We start from the raw sequence: 20,447 nt of genomic DNA, 5'->3' as shown, positions 1-20,447 counted from the left end.
GTTTTACATAAGTGTGATTGATCACATGAAATAATGGTGACCAATGCATTTATTTTCTCATTTTTCTAATCAGACGCGTCCTGCACTTCAAGTCATGCTAATTTCTTCTCATATGCATGAGGGCTATTTGCATTGGCGCACACATCAAACGTCGTCCAGATTCGGGATGGCCCTTTTGACCCCGTTGAGGAGTGGACAAAGTCATCGGGTGCGCTGCTGTGTAAGCAGTGATAAGGCACTTCTTAATGTGTTTGAACAGGGGACGGAGTAAAAAGGGCCTCTGACGCAGAAGGGCCCACAGCCTGCTGCCGCCTTCACAATGGAGACCCCGACACCAAACACGGCCCCAAATGTCACACCACGCCTGGACGTGGCAGGGAGGGATGAGCGGCCTGATTGGACAATGTCAGTGTGGGTGTCTCGTTTTAAAAGGACCCGTGGATGTGGCGTGACGGTAGAGGAAGCGCGGCGTGAAATACTGTAAAGTACAGCAAACTTGACAAGCCTTCTCATCTTAGAGGCGCATCAGTGCAAAAGAGTGCGGCAGGTGTACGATTTGCCACTTTAAGACAGAAGATTGATCTGAAAGTCTCTAGATATTCATTTAACTCTCATTCATAGCTGGACGGTCTCACCTTCAGGTCACTGAGATGTATAAGGTGGACATGTTGAAACTACTGACCACAGTTGCTTTGCTGACCATCGCTTCAGTGTCGGATGCTGCTCCGCTGATGCCTGGAGAACCAGATGCTTTTGGAAAACCGGCTGATGAAGGTGAGACAGGTCAAACACAGCTCACAGTTTACATTCATGCATTTGGCAGATGCTTTTATCATTTAATTAGAATATATATGCACTTCCTGGGAAATTAACCCATGAACTTGGCATTATACTGAAAGAATGATTTTCTTACTCAGTATTTTTCCAGTACACTTAGCTAAGCATTCTGAAACCCAGACGCATTTAAAAAAAAAGTAAAATGACTATTAGGACTATTAGATACTCAGTTTTGTTTGCTGAAAAATAGTCCAAAATTAAGTGATTTTTATGTTTAAAACAAGAAAAATGTCAGTGCATTAAGAAAAATAATTCAAAAGGAAAACAAGATTATTGCTTCTTGATGCACTGACAAGCCTTAATATTTTAAGTAATTTTCCTCAAATAAATGCATCTTGATTTAAGTATTTTTAGATGTTTGTAATGGAAATCAAAACAAAAAAAACAACAAAACAAAACAAAAAAACAAACAGGAAGATATCAGTGTTAAAATTCATTAATTATGAGACAAATTCAATTTGCTATGCAGGAACACTGATTTCTCCCAACCTGCAAACAAATCTGAAAGATTTAAAGGGATATAAATGTTTCAAGAATTGTCTAAGATGTTTCAGAGAAATAAAAACACACAAGCCAACAATCGTCATGCAACAAGAGCTGCAAAAAATAATGAGATTATTTGATCTCGGAAGAATTTAATGAGAACTTTTTGAGTTTGTATTGAGATCTTCAACTTTTGTTTGCATACTCATATGAGCACAGTTTGTGACATTGTTGAGATCTCATCTGAAACTCATATGTGAGATACCAAGGTATGTTTCTTAACCTGGAAAGGTTTGCATGGATATTAAAGGTTCTTAACGGAAGCATTGATGCAAATAAAGAACCTTTATTTTTTTAAGAGCATTTAAGACATTAATGAGATCTCATTTGTGATTTCTCTGTCCTGTGAGATGTTAGGTTCACTGTTGTCAAGCCTACAGACTCCGAGATGGCTCTGGACCAAGATAATTAGTCCAGTGGCGCCGGCTCTTGTGGTCTTCTGTTGGTCTTGTGCTGTCCGCACTTCCAGTGTGTGCAAGCCTTAAATCTGTCTTTTCACATTCAGGTTTCCAGCTAAAATTGGCTCAGGGGTTTCAAGCAGGGTTGCATAACGCAGGAATTAGGTCATTAAGTCTCAGCGGATCTCATTTAGGTTAATTCTGATGGTCTTACGGAACTTCTTGACCTGAATGTGCTCTGTGCACAGTAATCTCAGCATGCAACAATAACCCAGCTAACAGGGAACGTTCGCAGAACATTCTGGCAAGGTTCTCTCGAGATTATGAACACACTAAGGCTAACAGAAATTTAATTTAAAGTAATCTGGCCTTAAATAATGTTCTTGAAATGTAAAAAGGAATGTTCCCTTAACATCTTGTTAATGGGAACATTCTAAGAATATTTTGGCTAGCTGGAAAAGTAAATGCACATGCACCTCTTATTTCATCAAGAGGCCCTTCAAAGAGTTTTTAATGGAGTGATGGCAAGTTCAGTGTTTACAAATGTCTTTTTTGCTTTTCTGAGTCCAAAAACCCCGCCTATGACGTCACCGAGATGCACTGCGGTCGTCCTAACAACTCGCAGACCTCCCCAAGACTTCTGTCAACACGGCTGCAGGCAGTGAGCGGCTCCACATGTGTTTGTACATGAGTGTGAACAAGCGATTTGTCAGCGTCCACCTCTAAGATCAGAATGATGATGAGGAAAGTTCCTCGGACAAAAGGCATTTATCATCTGTTATGTCGTGTATGTTTGTCCAAGCCAAGAAGAGGCCTTTAAAGGGATGTTTGAAGTTCGGGATGTCTCTCTTTTCAAGGTTCTCAGGGTGTTTCAGTGCACTGGCATTCCCATTGACTTGTTTCTATGGGTATGGGAACAATTCCGTGTCAACAGGACTTAGATCGGTACGCCACTAAATGAGACAAGCTCTTTCAGAGAACAGAGGGGATGCATCATTCTGGTACCAACCATAAACTGGAATTTTAGAGACATGCAAACACTTTACTGTAGCTGAAACTAATTAAATTGCATTCCACTGAGCACTAAAGGAGTCTAAAAATTAAGGTTAATGGGTTAGCCCATCTAAATATGAAAAAATCCCTCATCACTGATGAACACTAGTCAGTTCCAATCGACTTCCATTGTATTTTTTGTCCATATGATGGAGCTCAATGGGAACTGAAACTGTTTTGTCACCAAAACAAATAAAGTCATACAGGTTAGGAATGACACTTTGTGCAGGTTCGAAACCTTTGTGAACCATTTATTTTGAACCAGTGGTTCGCAGTGCGTACAAAACTATCAAAGCTGTTTTTATGCATGTTTTGGCCTGGTTTTTGTTGCATTTACACCATTTACACCATTTTGACCAGCAGGCATCACCGTTTCAAGCGCTTTGAAATAGTGAATCATTTTGCGAAGCAATTGAAAAAGCTTCGAAAAGCTTCGTTTACTATTTAAAATCATTCTGATAGTGCAGTAACTTCTAATCTGTGTTTCTTTCCCACACTTCCCACCAAATGTGGAGAGTGGGTAAAAATTGCTGTGAAAATGGCGGATTGTTTTATGGCACCAACATATATCTAAAAGGGACTCCAAAATTGCTTTAACAGGTTCAGAAATTCCCTGAAGTGTTTGTATTTTTCTTCCAGATTCAAGGAGAATTGGCGCTGATATTGAGGAAAATGCAGCACAAGCGTCAAGGATTTTCGAAAAGCTACTGAAGACCAGACCAATGACGATATTTCCAGACGGAGATGGAAAGACTTTAGCGATGAAAGCATTAGATGAAATAATTACAGCGACAAGTAGCCCAAATATCAGAGACAAAACCTTAGACATGGCTGTCAATAATCCATTAAAGACACTAACAATCCTTTCTGATGGACACGAGGAGATTGGTGACGGATCTCTGAGGATTGACCGCACAACCAGTTCACCCGATTCCCAGCGGCAAACGGAGAAGAACAGACTGTTCAGACTGTCAAAGGTGATTGATTCAAACGAGCACGACGACGCTCCAGCAGCAGCCGAACAATCGGATGCCATCACGGGTGATCCTGATGCTAGAGAGGAGCTGATGAAGATGCTGAGTGCACTTGAAGAGCTTCACAAGTTAATGAACAGCACACTGAGCCATCGAATCACCTTCATAACCAGAGGTGTGTCAAAAACTCCAATAACATTACAGATACACTACCGAAAAGTCTTAAAATAAATTAATACTTTATTTAGCAAGGATGCATTAAATTGATTAAAAGTGGAAGTGTTCCAAAAGTTCTGCTTCAAGTAAATGCTGTACTTTTGAACTTTCTATTTATTAAAGAGTCCTGAAAAGTAAAATGCATGACGGTTTTCAACGTTTCAACACATATGAACTATTTTCAACATTGTTAATCAGAAGTGTTTACTGAAGCAGCAAATCAGCGTATTAAAATGATTTCTGAAGGATTATGTGACACTGAAGACTGGAGTAATGATGCCGAAAATTCAGCTTTGAACACAGTAAACAATTAAATTTTAACATATATTTTACAGCTATTTGAGATTGTAACAACTATTACTAAAAACTATTCAATTTTGTTATTTGAAATGAAGTTGAATTGAAATAGATGAAATAATATATGAAAAAATACGCAAATAAATGAAATAAATGAAGCTGAATAGAAATAATAAAAAAATAAAATAAAATGACAATAAAAATAATACTTAAAAAAATGGTAAAAATAATAGAAAAAAACCCTTTTGAATGATATAATTTTGAATTCAATTTAGTTTTATTAAATCTTGCCTCTTGCTGTGTTCTTTTTTCTTCAAAGGCAATGGCAATGGGCGAACTACTGGGAAGAAGAACAAAATGGTATGTTCAGATCCTAAATAAATTAAATCTAAAATATAAATATCTAAAATATATGTTCAGATGCTAAAATATATATTTTTAGATATTTATAAATATCTAAAAAAAAAAAAGTTCAATTTGTGTTATATGCTATAAATCATGTTTTTTAACTTCCAGGTAGTGACAGATGGAAACCTGAAATCCACCACAGCGACTACTATAGACAGCGGAGGGATTTCACCAAAGGCCAGCACTGACCAAATGGATTCCAAACAAAATGGAAAATCCTTTAAGAAGTCTCTTCCATCAACTAAGAAAACCAACAAGAGAGGTATGATGCAAACCGATTGGTCTAGATAACGAAAACACGCCATGTGCATGATAAAAAAAATTTAAATAAACTTTTTTTTCTTCAAAAACAGTGTGCTTCTGGAAGTACTGCTCTCAGAACTGAGATGAGCAGCCCCTTTCACCCTCATTTCACCAAGCAACAAATCCTGTTCTCAAACAGAGATGCTTAAACTTTTCCCGACGGACCATCAATAACACGACTTACCCCTCTGACCTGTGTGACGTGTGTACCTTTGACTTTGTGCACGAAATGCTTTTAATCTTCAATCTACAACATCTTCGTTGTTGCAAGCACCAATAAAAATGACAAAGCATGCAAAAATACTGTGATAATAAAGAGAACTTTATTTTTCTACAGATACCTCTCTCGGTGATCATTGCAAAATAAGACAAAGTGATGTGCATTGCTGCGACTGTCCTCACTGTACTAGCGTTTGCACAAGATCTCAAAGCTTAAAGTTAGAGGTCACTATGGTGATGATGAGGTAGCAAGTCGACTAGAAAGACAAGCTGTTGATATTATTCCCTCTGAATTGATCTGATTGCTCTGTTGCTTGGGTGACGTTCAATGAGACCCTTCAAAATACAAGCGAACAAGTCAAATGAAGTTCACCACCAGAGTCTTTTCATTTTGTCCATCGTCTGCGGTGATCAATGCGACCCACGTATCAAGATGTCGTTCTTCACACGTTCATGACGGCAATAGGAAATTAAAAACCATGAAGACTTAATGATGAATTCTGATTAGTTTAATTAAAGTCTCCTCGTCAGAGCTTCATAAGGCGTTTGCGCAAGGTTACATAGTTGCATAAATAGCGTGTTTTAACAAGTTCTGTGCATAGATTAAAAGCCGTGTCGTCCTAAGCTTGGAAAGACAAAACAATCACAATCAGTAATGTAATTACTAAACCTGTGATGGCATGTGATGATACAAAAGGAGAGTTTCATTAAACACATTTGGTGATAATGTAAAATAAACATGATTTCTTTAAATATAAAATGCAAATAGAAAATGTATATGTAAATATACTGGCCTGACCAGAAGTGTAAGTAAAAATTCAGATATGCAAAAAATAGAAAGAAATATAGAGATCCATAGCTTAAAAGTGATTGAGATTTGGTCAAGGCCTTTGTGAATATTATGAATGTGTCATATCTAGTCTATCTATATAATCTATGAAGACAGACAGATTGTTAAGAGTATTTTATCTCTGCATCTGGTCTTATACTATTTTCCTGGTCCTGCCATTGATTGAAGGAAAACGGATGCCAATCTACCAATTTATGATCAATATGCCCTAGTATTAGTGCAACTCCACCAGTGAGCGCACACACAAACACACACACACACACACACACACACACACACAGACGTACAATACACATACATGCATCTACACACACAAGCATGTGACGGTGCGTAGAGCTACCACTACTTGTCACATCATCCTGAACTATTTGATCTTTTTGGCGACGTCCAGGTAAGCGAACTCGATCTCGCGCTCAGCAGGGCAGGTGTTCATGAACTCCTCTCTCTTGTAGGCGTTATTCAAATATCGCCAAATCCCCGTCATCTCAGCAGGAATCTCAAAACCCCGGTACTTCCTGGCAACAATCTACAACACAAAGAATGGAAATCCAGCATATGCATTTTTGCTGAGTAAAATTGTGTGCGTACCAAAAATATATAATATATATATATAAATATATATGCTAGTAACTTGCTAATTATGCTAACAACATGCTAATCATGCTAGAAACATGTTAGTAACATGCTAGTAACTTGCCGATCATGCTAGAATCATGTTAACACCATGTTAGTAACTCGCAAATCATGCTACTAACATGGTAAACATGCTAACAACATGTTAGTAACATGCTAATCATGCTAGTAACATGTTACGCATGTTAACAACTTGTTAGTAACTTGTTAATAATGCTATCAAAATGCTAGTAACATGTTAGTCATGCTAGAAACATGCTGGTAACTTGGTAATCATGCCAACAAAATCTAGTAACATGCTAATCATGCTACAAACATGTTAGTAACATGCTAATAACTTGCTAATCATGTTAGAATCATGCTAACAACATGCTATTAATAAGCTTATCATGGTAGAAATGTGGTAATCATGCTAAAATCATGCTAGCAACATGCTAGTTACTTGCTAATCATGCTAACAGCATGCAAGTAAAATGCTAAACATGCTAGCAACATGCTAGTAACATGCTAATCATGATAAAATCTTTAAAACCACTTTAAACTTCAAACTAGTTCCAGCTAAAAACCTTCAATCTTGTAGCTTTTAAAACTTTTTAAACTTCCGTTTTTAGCTTTCTTAAGCCAACTTTAAAGTTTTTTATCTAGTTCTGTTATTATTAGTTTATTATATATTAATTAATTCTTTATATTACCTTTATATTTAAAAGTATATTATTTATAACTATGCACTAAAACAACTAAAACTATATATAGTTACATACACTTTATTTTTATATTTAACTAGATACATTATATATATAAAAATATTTATTTATTTATTTATGTTTTGATGCCATGTCAGCAACAATGGCTATATTCATGGCAACAGTATCATTTCAATACATCATTTACAATAATATAACATTTTCTGAAGAAGCAATCACTGTACAAACACATACAAGTAACAACAATTGTACTGATAAAAATCATATAGAATCTTTCAATTTAATCAATGATAAAAAATCTAAAATGTTTCTGAGAAAGACCTTTTTAAAAATATATTTTAATCTATTTTCAAATATTTTATATATAATATTTTGATATTTCAATAATTGAAACCTGGAAATATACTTTAAAATTTAAAACAATGTTATTATATAAAATCAGTAAATAGTCAGTAAATAATAAATACAAATATTTTAGCCTCTGCAATATGTCTTTGTGATGAAATTTTCTTCATATCAGCTTGAATGTTGCTGCCATCAACAAAGCAAAAGGGTTACACTCCAAATACAAAAACATTATCAATTTTTCAATTCAACTAAAACATTTTTCAATTAGATTTATTAGTTTTAAATTACATTTTAAAATCTTTTAAACAGATCTTGGGCTTTCAGGAAAGGAAAGACATATTTTATAGACAAAAAGACAGGAAAAGACATAGAATGAGAGATGGAAAATGTAGGAAAGGAAAGGCGTACCTTAATGATGTGTAGTTTGGGCAGCAGGTTGCAGTCGGCCAGCGTGAGGTCCGCTCCATCCAGAAAACTGCGTGTGGACACACCGGGATCATCCATGCTGTTGGCATCTATTTCCTCGGGCAGCGGCGTCAGCAAATACTCATCCAACCTCTTCAGAGACTTCAGAAGAGCTTTCTCTAGACCTTAATACATACCATCACCTAATTAAAACAGAATTACAGAAGAAAGAAGCAGAATTTCACATTCTTTAATAGAACTAATTAAACTTACCCTCATTGGCTTCTTTCCGAGGGTTCTTGATGTAGGCAGAAAACTTGGCAAATACATCTATTCCTGCTGTGTTGGATTCTGGATGCTTTGCTGCCAACTTTGGGTATCTTAAAAAATGTCCCAAGGTTATTTTTTAAGAAAAGTATCTGAGGCAATGGCAAGTGAAGCGATATAGAAAGTACCGTGGTGGGACCAGTCGTTCCTCAAGAAACTCCTCGATCTTGTTGACGTCCACCAGCACCTCGCCGTTGAAGGTCATGAATGGTGGGTTGGTTCCTGGAGCGAGATCCTGCAGGTCCGCTGGCTTCCTGTGGGACACGGATCAACAAACCTGCCATCATCAGTGTTATTACTGTTAACTAAAACTAAAGCAGAGATGCAACATTACCCTTCAGAATGAAAAGTTTGGGAATCGCAAAAAAAATTAATAATACTTAATAATATAATGATATTAAAAAAACATTTTAGTTCGATGAAAATATTGAAGTGGTAAGTGGCAGCTAACTGAAATAAATTAAGTTTATTATGAAATGAAAATTCCGAAAACTAAAACTAAAATAAAAAAGCCAAACACACATACAATAAAAATAACAAAAAAAAATAACAAAGTTACAAAAAACTGAAATAAAAAACAATAAGAGCTTTTAGAGATTTTTTAATACAAATGTAAAAAAAACAAAAAAACAATAAAAATGCCAGAAACAAAGAAAAAAATTCAAGCCAATTCATTTTTTTATTAAATCCTATAATTAATAAATATTAATATTAATAACTACTATAATAGTATATAAATAATACTAAAATAACACTACAAAAACAGTCAAAAAGTTCAAAAGCAACATATACAGGATTGCAAATGAAATTCCTATCATTATTTGTAAACAAAAGTACCTTAACAGAATTAAACAAGATACTCATATCTATTAAATTCCTTTATAATTTCCTTTATAATTTAACATCCTAAAATATCCTGCATTTATGTTTATGCATTTCACAGATGCTTTTATCCAAGGCAACATTAGTATTATATTACAACATTATATTATATATTATATTGCATACAAGGTATGTATTTTATCACTTTATTGAACCCACAGCTTTGGCATTGTGTGCGTCATGCTCGACAGTGTGAGCTACAGGCACATCCTAATGGGAAACATATGTTCTTGTTTGTGTCATTGTGTCTTTATCTGTGAATGCTGTGCTTCACCTCTTGAGGTCCACAGTGGTGACGTTGAAGATGACTCCTTTCAGCCAGAGGATCATGAAGAGTCTCTGAGAGAACGGACAGTTCCCGATACTCTCTCCATCACTGCCGGCCTGGAGACACACAGATTATCCCATCATTCACTTCATTACAAACATCAATGCTCATCAAGAGACTAGAGTACAATGGGCTTGAAGGAGCTTTTGATTTTATTTGTTCTGTGACCTGCAAAATATCCTGATGCATGAAGATACTGTATGATAAAATGATGCTTTTAAGGGAAGTTTAAAATCTAAAATTACTTCAATTATTTTTTCAGTCAAATTGCTTAGCTACAAAATGTACAGAAAAACCAGAAAAACGCACAAGTAATTAAAAAGACCTTTCATATTATGAAATATATTTAGTAATATTTAAATGTAAAGTATTTATATTATTATTTCTATTTTGATTTAAATAGGCAATGATACATATTCGCCTAAAGGAGTTATTTACTCAATAAATTACACGTTTTTCAATTACTTCAAAAATCCAATCAAGCTTCTTTTAACACAAATTAAATGGCAACAAAAAGGTAGATCAAGCAATGAAAAAAAATGTTATTCTGTCATCATTTACTATCCCTCCACTTTTTTACAGTTCTATTGAGCACAAAAGAAGATACTTTTAAGAATGTTGTTAACCAGTTCACAGCAGCCATTTACTTCCATAGTATTTCTCCATACTGCTTAAGTCAATGGCTTTTCTCAAAAATGTCTTATTTTGTTGACGGTAGCCATTGACTTCTATGGTATTCTTTTCCACACTACGGAAGTCAGTAGTATCAACTGTTTTACCATCATTCCTCAAAAAATCGTATTTTGTTGATGGTAGCCATTGACATTGACACTATGGAAGTCAAGGGCTACCGGCAACTGTTTGATTATCACCATTCCTCAAAATATCTTATTTTGTTGACGGTAGCCATTTACTTCCATGGTATTTTTTTTCCATACTACAGAAGTCAATGGCTACCATCAACTGTTTGATTACCACCATTCCTCAAAATATCTTATTTTGTTGACGGTAGCCATTTACTTCCATGGTATTTTTTTTCCATACTACGGAAGTCAATGGCTACCATCAACTGTTTGATTACCAACATTCCTCAAAATATCTTATTTTGTTGACGGTAGCCATTTACTTCCATAGTATTTTTCCCACAATATGGAAGTCAATAGCTACCAGGAACTGTTTGATTACCAACATTTCTCAAAATATCTTATTTTGTTGACGGTAGCCATTGACTTCTGTAGTATTTTTTCCACACTATGGAAGTCAATGGCTACCGTCAACTGTTTGGTAACCAGCTTTCTTCAAATTATCTTCTTTTGTGTTCAACATCTGAAGAAATTCAGATTGTTGTTTGGAACTTGATAGTGAGTAACTGATGACAGATTTTGATTTTTTGGGTGAACTGTCAATTTAAGGGAGCTTTCAGCCTCACTGAACTCCACAATACATCATGATAAACTATTAAGGAGCCAAATAAGCTTACACTGTTGAGCTACAGAACAAACATCACAAGATGTTTATTTAGAGCACAGTACCAGGAATTGTTGAGTCAGTACTCAACCCTAGCATGAAATACTGTCATTTCCTATTCACATGCTGAAAATATGAAAAACAAAGTCATTATTTCTTTAAAGGTTTAATGAGAATATCTTACCTTCACAAACAACTCAATGCTGGGAAATCCCAGTTTTTTAGCTGCTACATCAAACCAAGCCATTGTGAAATATCGCTGCACATATGCTGCTTTCACATGTCTCACAAATCAATAATACTAAATGGTTTCTCAAAACTCTGCATGTATAAAAATGTCTTTAGCTCGGTTCTATGTGCATCCAGAATGACTGATTTAATTTAGTAAGAGTCCGTCTTCATGTTCTGTGGGTGTTTGGGGTGGAAAAAATGGTCAAATGCGCAGGACGAGACACTGAGACGTTTGTTCATTGTTATCAGCAATAGAGACGCCGTTCATGAGACGTGTGTTATGAAAGCATTTTACAGATCAACACCGTAAAAAATGTTATTGGATGATGGGATGGGAATCTCAAGCACAACAATCTAGACATAAACTATATACATTTCAACCCAACTGTGTGAAGAGAATGAATAATATTATGAAAGGGAATTACAAAATAAATGATTTGTGCAGTGGTGTAAATATGTGTCTGCTGCTGTGTTTTAGGAATGAGTTGATTTATTACTGTGTTAGTGTATTTATGAGTCTGGAGGTTGTGAATGATTATGTGAGGTCTGGTGACCTGAAGATAAGCTACCGCATTAACAGCTAAAAATGGCTTTGATGAAGTAAAATCAGACCAACATAACACCAGCAGAGGGCAGAGCTTCATCTTTAACCAGTACTGCAATTAATCAGCCTGTGTGTTCATGTAAATGTGTTGCAGTCTATAAAAAACAAAGGTTCAGACTCTAAAACCTGATTTAATAAGCCACATTTGAATATACGCACACCTGTCCGCACAGCAATTACATTATGTTAATGAGATTGCATAACGTGTAATATTTTTGGTCAATAAACCATCCACCAGAACACCCTAACCATCCAGAATTACATAGCAACATGACAAAAACAGAACCCCACATCCTGGTGACCACACACAACACTCCAACAGCTTGATGGTGAGTTATTCACATGCAACAACCATATTATTTTTGAATAGAGAACAGAACAAATACCTCGGATCCCTCCCACAGTCAGACCAACAAACATGTTAATCAGATTAGTGTGTTGAGGAATGCTGGGATACGATTAACCCACTACACTATTCACTTACAAAAACATTATTCACTCAGAAAAAGATGCACAGAGGCAAAACACATCACTCGAGTCAATAAAGGATTAGAATCATCTGTTTATCGCTGAATAACAGCCATATGTGCATCTTTAATTAGATAACAGTCAGCACATGCCCTCACTTAGATCCTGTTACCAAAGCAAAACTACCACAACAAACACAAACCAATAATGACACATAAAATGACGCTTGTTTTTATTTGTTTGTGATCCGAAACGTTCAGAGAGATTGTAGGAGTTGCACTTTTTCGCTGAAACATGCACAAAGGCCTTCTTTGTTACGGGAATCACTCTGGAGAAACATACGGGTGGGATTTAAGGGCATTTTTACCAGGCTTAACGTCCCGCTGCTCGGCCTCCTTCATACAACAAGAATCTGGCTGTGAGCGCTTTGTTATAACTGTTTTAAAACAATTAAGGTCTAAATAAAGACCTGAAAATATAAAATGAATACATTTAAAATAAATAAATAAATAAATAAATAGTATTTCTGTACTTATTGAAACAACAAAGTTTTAAAAATAAAATACATTTAACACAAAATAAATAAAATAAAATAAATAATTAAATAAAAAGACTTAAAATTAGTATAGCTGTAGTGTTGCTTATATGAAAAAAAAAAAACCCAAAGTTTAACAATTTACATAACAAATATATTGCTATAGTTTTGCTTGGTTAAGGGCCATACTCACCGTTAAATTAAATGAAATACATACATACATCTATACGTAAATAAATAAATAAAAAAAAAGACAAAGAAATAAAACCCACTAAAGTTTGACACCTGAATAATAAAAAAGATTAAAGGCACATTTATGTTTAACTGTAATGTTATGTTTTAGTATGTTTTATTGCATAATCTTAATCTTAAAAGTTTAACACCTAAATACACATCTATGTTGCACTATAATGTTATGTTTTTAGTATGTTTTATTGCATAATTTTTGGTAAACTGAAGTCAAGACAATAGAAGCTAATTGGAAAAGCGACACCTAAATCCCGTTCTTTCCTAATGTTTGTTGAGAGGATACGTTATATGGAATTTTCTATTGGAACATTCTAGAATTGAGAAAGAAACACCGCAGCTGGCTGTGTCAGATTCATTTTTAGCTCACTGATCAGTCCATCAGCTCAACAACTTGCCAAGAATAAGTGCATTATATCATTTATATATTGTACCATTTATACAACACATCACAAACAGGGTGGGAACTATGACTTGAACCTTATTTCTTATTCCTTCAGATACACTGTTCTTGCTATTTGAACCACTATAATTAAAAAAATTTAAAACACCTTCTAACTTCTCGTCAGATGAGTGGCTGTTGAATTAAAACTTTCTATTAACTGTAAAGGCCAAATGCATTAGTCACCAATATATGGCATGTTTTAGGCATTTTCATGCTGGTTTTGGCAGGTCACCCTGCAAAACCGTAATCAACTTAATGCAACTATAATAACCAGCTTAATCAACTTGTTCCAGTAACACTGCCCTGGACTGGGAATTACAGTCTGGTTTTCTAGATGCGGGATGACAGCTGACCAACTGACCAGTAGAGCAAAGACATTAATGCAATTAGTGTTGGTGATAGTAACACCATCTGCTGAGCAGAAGGACATGCTGTCATTGTATAAAACTGTATGCTAATGTGGCTAATGATTAGGGATGTGCGGTATACCGGTACTGGAAAAATACCGGTATATATTTTATTTCAACAGTTCGATACTATCATTTTATGCGCTGCTGATCCGAAGTTCACCTGTATGGGTCACCTGTGGGGAAGTAATTTACTGCGAAACAGGTAAACGTGACAGACGTGATGGATCATCGTTTTGTAAAAATAAAATCGCACTCGAAACTAGTGAATAAAGACAACAGTGAAATATGGCATTATTTTGCATACAAAACATGATAAAGATGAACGAGCTGACCTTACTGCACCTGTATGCAAGCTGTGCTATAAATCATTAGTTGCCACAGGAGGCAACACGCCTGGTGAAAAAAACAGCATATGCTGGTAGGTATGTTTTGATGCTGGTTTAAGCTGGTCCTTTGCTGGTTTATGCTAGTCCTTGACCAGCAACATGACCAGCTAAGGACCAGCATAAACCAGCATATGCATACCAAAACATACCTACCAGCATATGCAAATTTTGCAAACCAGGGACATCAAATTTTGCCAAGCATTTGCCATTGGTCACTTGCTCATCCTGATCTTTAACACAAATTTACAGTGCATCATTCATCATTCAAAAATTAAATTTCAGTTAACTTTTATTGACAAATGATCAACGCACGTACCTAAGATGGGATACAGAGTAAACACGAAAGCTCAAATGTCCGTGACAAGCTTTTGGTCACATGATATTTGCACTTGCATTTCAAACAATCAAATATAAATTGAATTTGAATGAAGCATGAGTTTTGGTATATTAATTATAGTATCATTAATATGAAGGGAATGTTTCAGCCGAGAGAGCGCGTGAGAGAGATTTATATTTAATGCTTTTGTCTTTGGCTATCTGAGTCTGAAATCTGAAAACAATCAGAGAGAGAGAGGTCTAGGTCAATAATTAGTTATAAATTGTAAATGAAGCAATACATGTTTAGTATGTTAACATTACTTACTAAATTGTTTTCAGTTCTCTTATCTTTTGAGACTGGTTATTTGTTACCAATGGTATCGATTTAGTATCGACACAGAGGTATCACATTATGGTATCGTACCGAAGCCAAAATTATGGTATCGACCCATCCCTACTATCATCGTCAGTATTTTGTCAGTGTTTCTACAAAAATATTTCCCTCCCTGTAAAATGTACCATGGTAATCATAGTTTCCACCAATATTTTACAATTTTTAAATGATTTTTACCAGTGTTATTTTAGTATTGTTTATATGCTATTATAAAAATGTATATTTTGGACTATAATTTAGTTTTATATTTCTGTTTTCGTTTTAATTTTGTTTTATTAGTTCTTTCATTTATTTTTTACTTAGTTTACTTCAGCTTTAACTTGTTTTATTTCAGCTAGCTGCGAACATAACATTTAAACATTCATTTTTTAAAGTTTAGACTACTGTCATTTATATTTTATTTAATTTGAGCTTAATTTCGATTATTAATAGTTTTAGTGTTAATACTGTCACTGGAGTAAATTTTATTTTTACCCTTTTTATTAATTTTATTTGATTACAAAAAAAATAAATACAAATTGCAATTTTAAACTGATTTTTTTAAAAATCATTGCAATATGCTGATTTGCTGCTCAAGGAACATTTCTGATTATTATCAGTGATGAAATCAGTTGTGCTGCCCTTATTTTTGTGGAAACCGGGATGCATTTTATTTTTCAGGATTCACAGATAAATAGAAAGTTCTAAACAACAGCATTTGTTTGAAATACAATTTTTAAATAGCTTTATAAATGTTGTCACTTTTGATCAATTAAATGCTTCATTGCTACATAAAACCATTAACTTCTCATTGACCCCAAACTTTTGAACAGTACTGTATGTAACAACCTCCCGTACAAAAATGTACTACAAAAATCATTTCCCGCCAAAATAAAATATATAATTGTTAATCAAGTAAAACTGCGGTAGCTTGACATTAGCCATCACTAAAATCAAAGTAAAGCTTCTGACACTTTTCAGATTGCATACTGCCTCAGTAGGCCTACAGTTTAAGGCCTGTTTCTTTCTCTCTCATTGGCTTCTAACTTTAAAATACCTGTTTTTAGCATCATCTGGCTTTAAGTAACAATAGAAGGTACCTTCACATAGAGGGAGATCTGCTGGTCTTGTGGACCGCCTTCCTGCTGAGCTGCAGTCGCCATCTTTGTCGTATTTTCTGGTGTTTTTTCCTCCTCCTGTTGAACTACAGCAGCTGGTATCCCAGAGCACCCATTCGCCATGGTGACCTCTTGAACTTTGGCCTTGATATTCACCTCTCCTTCACTGCTCCCACTTATGCTTCTGAACCGACTGCTGAGGGGCTTGGGTGGCTCTTGGAAATGGGCATCCGAGCTCTCACTGGCCTTCAGCCAGGCAGGTATGGTCACTTTACGCCCCCCCTGGGCTTTCCTCCTGGGCTCATCTTCAATGACAGCCTTGAGCTCTTCTAGCCAGTTTCCCGCCCCCTCCTCTCTAGGTGCTGGCACTTCTTGGTTGACCTGTCTTGGCTGTTCCTTTGCTGTGTCACCTCCCTCTGCGACCTCCCGGTTGTCATTGCAGAGCTGTTCCTGCTTCTTGCACGCCCCCTTTTCTGTAACCTTAGGATCATCAAGTGGCTGTTCCATGTCTGTACAGCTTCCCTCCTCTACAGAAGGCTCCTCCTTTTTGACCTGCATTGGCTCTTCTGTAATCTCTACAACTCTTTGAGACTCGTCTTGAATCTTCTCGATGCCCTCTACCTCTTTATCAGCTCCTCTTGTCTCCTTGGGTCCATTGACAATGGCTGTTTCAGTATCCGCTACCATTCTTTCGGTATTCTCCAGACTGGTGTCGCCCACCACCTGTTGCAGCCGCTCTAGTTCTTCATGTTCTTGCACAATGCTTTCCACCAACTGATTTGAATTCTGGACCATCTCTTCTATGGTTCCACCAATCATATCAGTTGAAGGTTGCTCGGTTGCAATGCAATCAATCACCCTTTCTTCTGGTGCATTGTAGGTGATGCACGTCTCTTCTTCACTATTAGTCTCTAAGGCATCATTGTGCATTGGTTCTCCAACTTCTGTGCAGTGCTTCAATAAAGGGACATCAGTTGTAGACTGTTCTTCACCAACATTATCAAACACTGCTGGTTCTACCTCTTCCTCAAGACTCTGAAAGTCTTCTACAGATTCTCCTTCACTAGAAACTGTGTGTGGCTCTTCATCTTCATTGTTTTTTACACACTCATCATCCCAACTTTCCACCTTCACCTCTTCATGCTCCTCTTCTGTGTCACTTTTTACTTGCTGAATTTGATCCTCTATGGACTTGCTTTTGATTTTCTCAAGGAGGTCAAAGGTAAACTCTCTTACCTCAGACAGGAGTAGCTTCTGATATTCCTGTGTTTCCGTCTGTCTTTCACTCAAGGTCTGCATTTCATCACTTTCCTTTTCGTCTTCGTACAGCGTTTCCAACTTGTGATTTGCTCGATCCTTGTCCAGTTCTTTCAATGCTCCTGGAAGCTCTTCAGCTTCATTTCGAAGTTTTGGAACTTGTGTTTGCATTGTTGTTTGCAGTTCAACCATTACCTGTAGCTCAGGTGTTGTTACTTCCACTTCTTCTTCATCCATCTCTCCAGCATTTACCTCTTTTGTAGATTCATTTTGCAGAACCGCTGTCTCTTGGTCAACTTGCTCCTCCACGTCTTCCATAATATCCTCTTCCACTGTTTTATGGATGATCACGTCTGTTGAGGACATTGCGTTGATTTCTCCGCCGTGGTCATCTCCAATGTTGATATCCTCGTCCACCTCTTCAGCTAGCTCAACTTCATCCTCCTCCTCCTCTTCCTCCCCAGTCCGCCGATCTTCCATCTCCATGCATGACCCTACAGGACTGTGGATGACAGCTCCGTTAGAAATCTCCATGTTGATACTCATATCACTTTTGGCCTGGGCCATATTTCAAAAGATAGAAGAGTGTCTAGAGGTCGCAATGACTGCGTAGACCTTGTATAACTAGCACACCAAAGCTCTTCTGTCTACCTCTGCAGTCTACGTTCTGTAGAGGTAACTAGGACTTACTCTCTCTCCCCCCCTTTTTCCTCTGGAGGATTATGGTAAATTTTGGATTCTGATCCCCACATGACTTGCCTGCCCTCTCAAATCCGCTCCAGTGGGAGCCTGGTCAACTCAAGATGATCGGTTTAAGGGCACATATTTAAAGTGAATTGGAATTCTCCATCCTGTTTTCTAACTCAAAAGCTGGGATCTAGGGGGAAAAACATATATATATATATATATATATATATATATATATATATATATGTGTGTGTGTGTGTGTAATATCTATCTATCTATCTATCTATCTATCTATCTACCTATCTATCTACCTATCTATCTATATATTTCTTCAATAAATTTCAAGCAAGGATTTTTCAGGGCAACTTTGCTTCACTAAATTTTTTTAATTCATTTTTATTATTTAAAATGTATTTTTATAACATTTTATTTTAAAGTACATTGTAAATAATCTGTAATAAATATCTGTAATAATAATAATAATAATAATAATAATAATAAAATATATAATTAATAAAGTATTAGTATCAAAATACTAATAGTATAGTAATAATAGTATATTAGTATCAAAATACTTTCCAAGCAGTGCATTCAGAGCTTTACCATGTGCATTACAAATCTGACCAAAAGAGGGCACTCAGAGACCACTTAACAGTGATAATCTCTTCCTTAATCACATTTAAATTGCATGCACTGCACACTTTGCACAAACCTAACCATGTCTTCCGGTGCCTTCTACGCTTTTGTTACATTTTGTACAATCTGTATCATTTTCACAACGAACACTTACATCAACCAATGCTTCATGCACAGCGCTCGTGCGTAAGCGGAAACCATGACGTCATATCAGCTGTTTTGGCCCCCAGTGCAGTCTGTCGCAAGTGTAGACGTCATTTTCGTTTCAGGAATACATCACGGGTATACTAGTAACACTATGCAGCACCTTTCATGTGCGCTAGCATCGCATGAACAGTAGCGTGTGTCAGCTCGAAGGTTCGGGGACGCTGCTTTTGCAGAAAGCAAGCCGAGCATGACGCCATGAGCTGAGCGCCGAGACGTTTGAGATCAAAGGCACCGCAGTTGAGATCAAAGGCACCGAACGCCGCGGTTACATCTGTTGCCATGCAGCAGTCAGAGAGCGGCGGAGGGGCGGCGACTTCTGAAGTCCAGCTCAACGACCAGCCCAACGCGCTCATCGCGTGTAAAGTGGCCGAAGAGGTTTTTAATGAGCAGCAGTTAAAGGTAGGCGTGCACTCGCTCTGATTTTACCCTGATTATTTCCCTCTTTACCGCAACAGTGAGACTCGATCTTGCGGAAGCAAGTGTTTTCCATCAAAGCCATGTAGGACAAGAACTAAACTATTGTTCTTTACCATTTTAAAATGAGTCATTTCATTTACTCTACAAAAAGTGCTGTTTTGTATGTGTCATGGTAGTACCATGTTTATAGACACGTAATACCATTTTTACATGCTCCTTGGTGATGTCTTGTTTTCATGGACATGGTACAGCCTGTTTTTGAACACTGTACCCTGACAAATGCTAGCTGCATATGCTCAACAGTAATAAAATGTAAATGCACCAAAAAAAAATTTGAACAATGTATTATGGTACAACCGTGGGATTTTTGAAATGACATTAGTTTGGACAGTAGGTTTTTTTTTTGTAAATCTGCATATGTTCATTTGAAGTATGTGTCCAGCAGAAACATTACAAATCTGAAAAGCTTCAGGTCTCATGGCATGCATCACATATTTATTAGTAAACATACAAAGGCATTGTGATTTCACTTGTCTTGGTGGTATTTGTAGATCTTGCTACCTCACAATACATATTTGCCTCATATACTAAACAAACCAAAATGAGCCAGTCTCATGTGCCACTGTGTCAGCCATACCAAATTCATTTTGACATATGGCGTATATTGTTATGTTTTTAATATGGTTTTCAAGAAAATGCTTAAAGGAATAGTTCACAATGAAAATTTGCTAAAATTGTATATGTAGATGAGTTTGTTTCTTTATCAGATTTGGAGAAATGTAGCACCAATGGATCCTCTGCAGTGAATGGGTGCTGTCAAAATGAAAGTCCAAACAGCTGATAAAAACATCACAATAATCCACACCACTCCAGTCCATCAATGAATGTCTTGAGAAGCCAAAAGCAGTGCATTTTAG

General features: G+C 36.4%; 3 protein-coding genes across 5 annotated transcripts in view; 2 read left to right on the top strand and 1 right to left on the bottom strand.

Annotated features, from left to right (window-relative positions):
* The first annotated feature begins 472 nt into the window (after positions 1 to 472).
* urp2 (urotensin II-related peptide) lies at positions 473 to 5,332 on the top strand. Its single transcript, XM_051119720.1, has 5 exons — positions 473 to 774; positions 3,471 to 3,980; positions 4,638 to 4,678; positions 4,835 to 4,988; positions 5,080 to 5,332. Exons 1-5 carry the CDS (start codon positions 651 to 653, stop codon positions 5,109 to 5,111), a joined length of 861 nt encoding a protein of 286 aa, XP_050975677.1. The 5' UTR covers positions 473 to 650; the 3' UTR covers positions 5,112 to 5,332.
* A 40-nt stretch (positions 5,333 to 5,372) lies between these two features.
* On the bottom strand, positions 5,373 to 19,158 carry LOC127171126 (chloride intracellular channel protein 4). Of its 3 annotated transcripts, XM_051119589.1 has the most exons (7): positions 19,061 to 19,158; positions 16,309 to 18,085; positions 9,672 to 9,781; positions 8,644 to 8,769; positions 8,462 to 8,568; positions 8,192 to 8,373; positions 5,373 to 6,624 (listed from the first exon to the last, which is right to left on the bottom strand). In XM_051119589.1, exons 1-7 carry the CDS (start codon positions 19,105 to 19,107, stop codon positions 6,463 to 6,465), a joined length of 2,511 nt encoding a protein of 836 aa, XP_050975546.1. In that variant the 5' UTR covers positions 19,108 to 19,158; the 3' UTR covers positions 5,373 to 6,462. The 3 variants fall into 3 exon arrangements, with proteins under 3 accessions (XP_050975546.1, XP_050975537.1, XP_050975554.1); XM_051119580.1 differs by lacking the exon at positions 19,061 to 19,158 and having other exon boundaries at positions 16,309 to 18,239; XM_051119597.1 differs by lacking the exons at positions 16,309 to 18,085; positions 19,061 to 19,158 and adding an exon at positions 11,377 to 11,592 and having other exon boundaries at positions 5,406 to 6,624.
* rcan1b (regulator of calcineurin 1b) overlaps positions 19,159 to 20,447 on the top strand; it is a 14,449-nt gene continuing 13,160 nt past the window's right edge. The window contains exon 1 of the mRNA XM_051119731.1: positions 19,159 to 19,512. Coding sequence (XP_050975688.1) covers positions 19,393 to 19,512 — 120 coding nt within the window. The 5' untranslated portion in view covers positions 19,159 to 19,392. The remainder of the gene's footprint in view (positions 19,513 to 20,447) is intronic.

The sequence above is a fragment of the Labeo rohita genome, chromosome 1 (assembly GCF_022985175.1).
Source record: "Labeo rohita strain BAU-BD-2019 chromosome 1, IGBB_LRoh.1.0, whole genome shotgun sequence".
NCBI lineage: Eukaryota > Metazoa > Chordata > Actinopteri > Cypriniformes > Cyprinidae > Labeo > Labeo rohita.
Note: the sequence above shows the minus strand (reverse complement) of the source record. Positions and strands in the feature narration are given on the sequence as shown.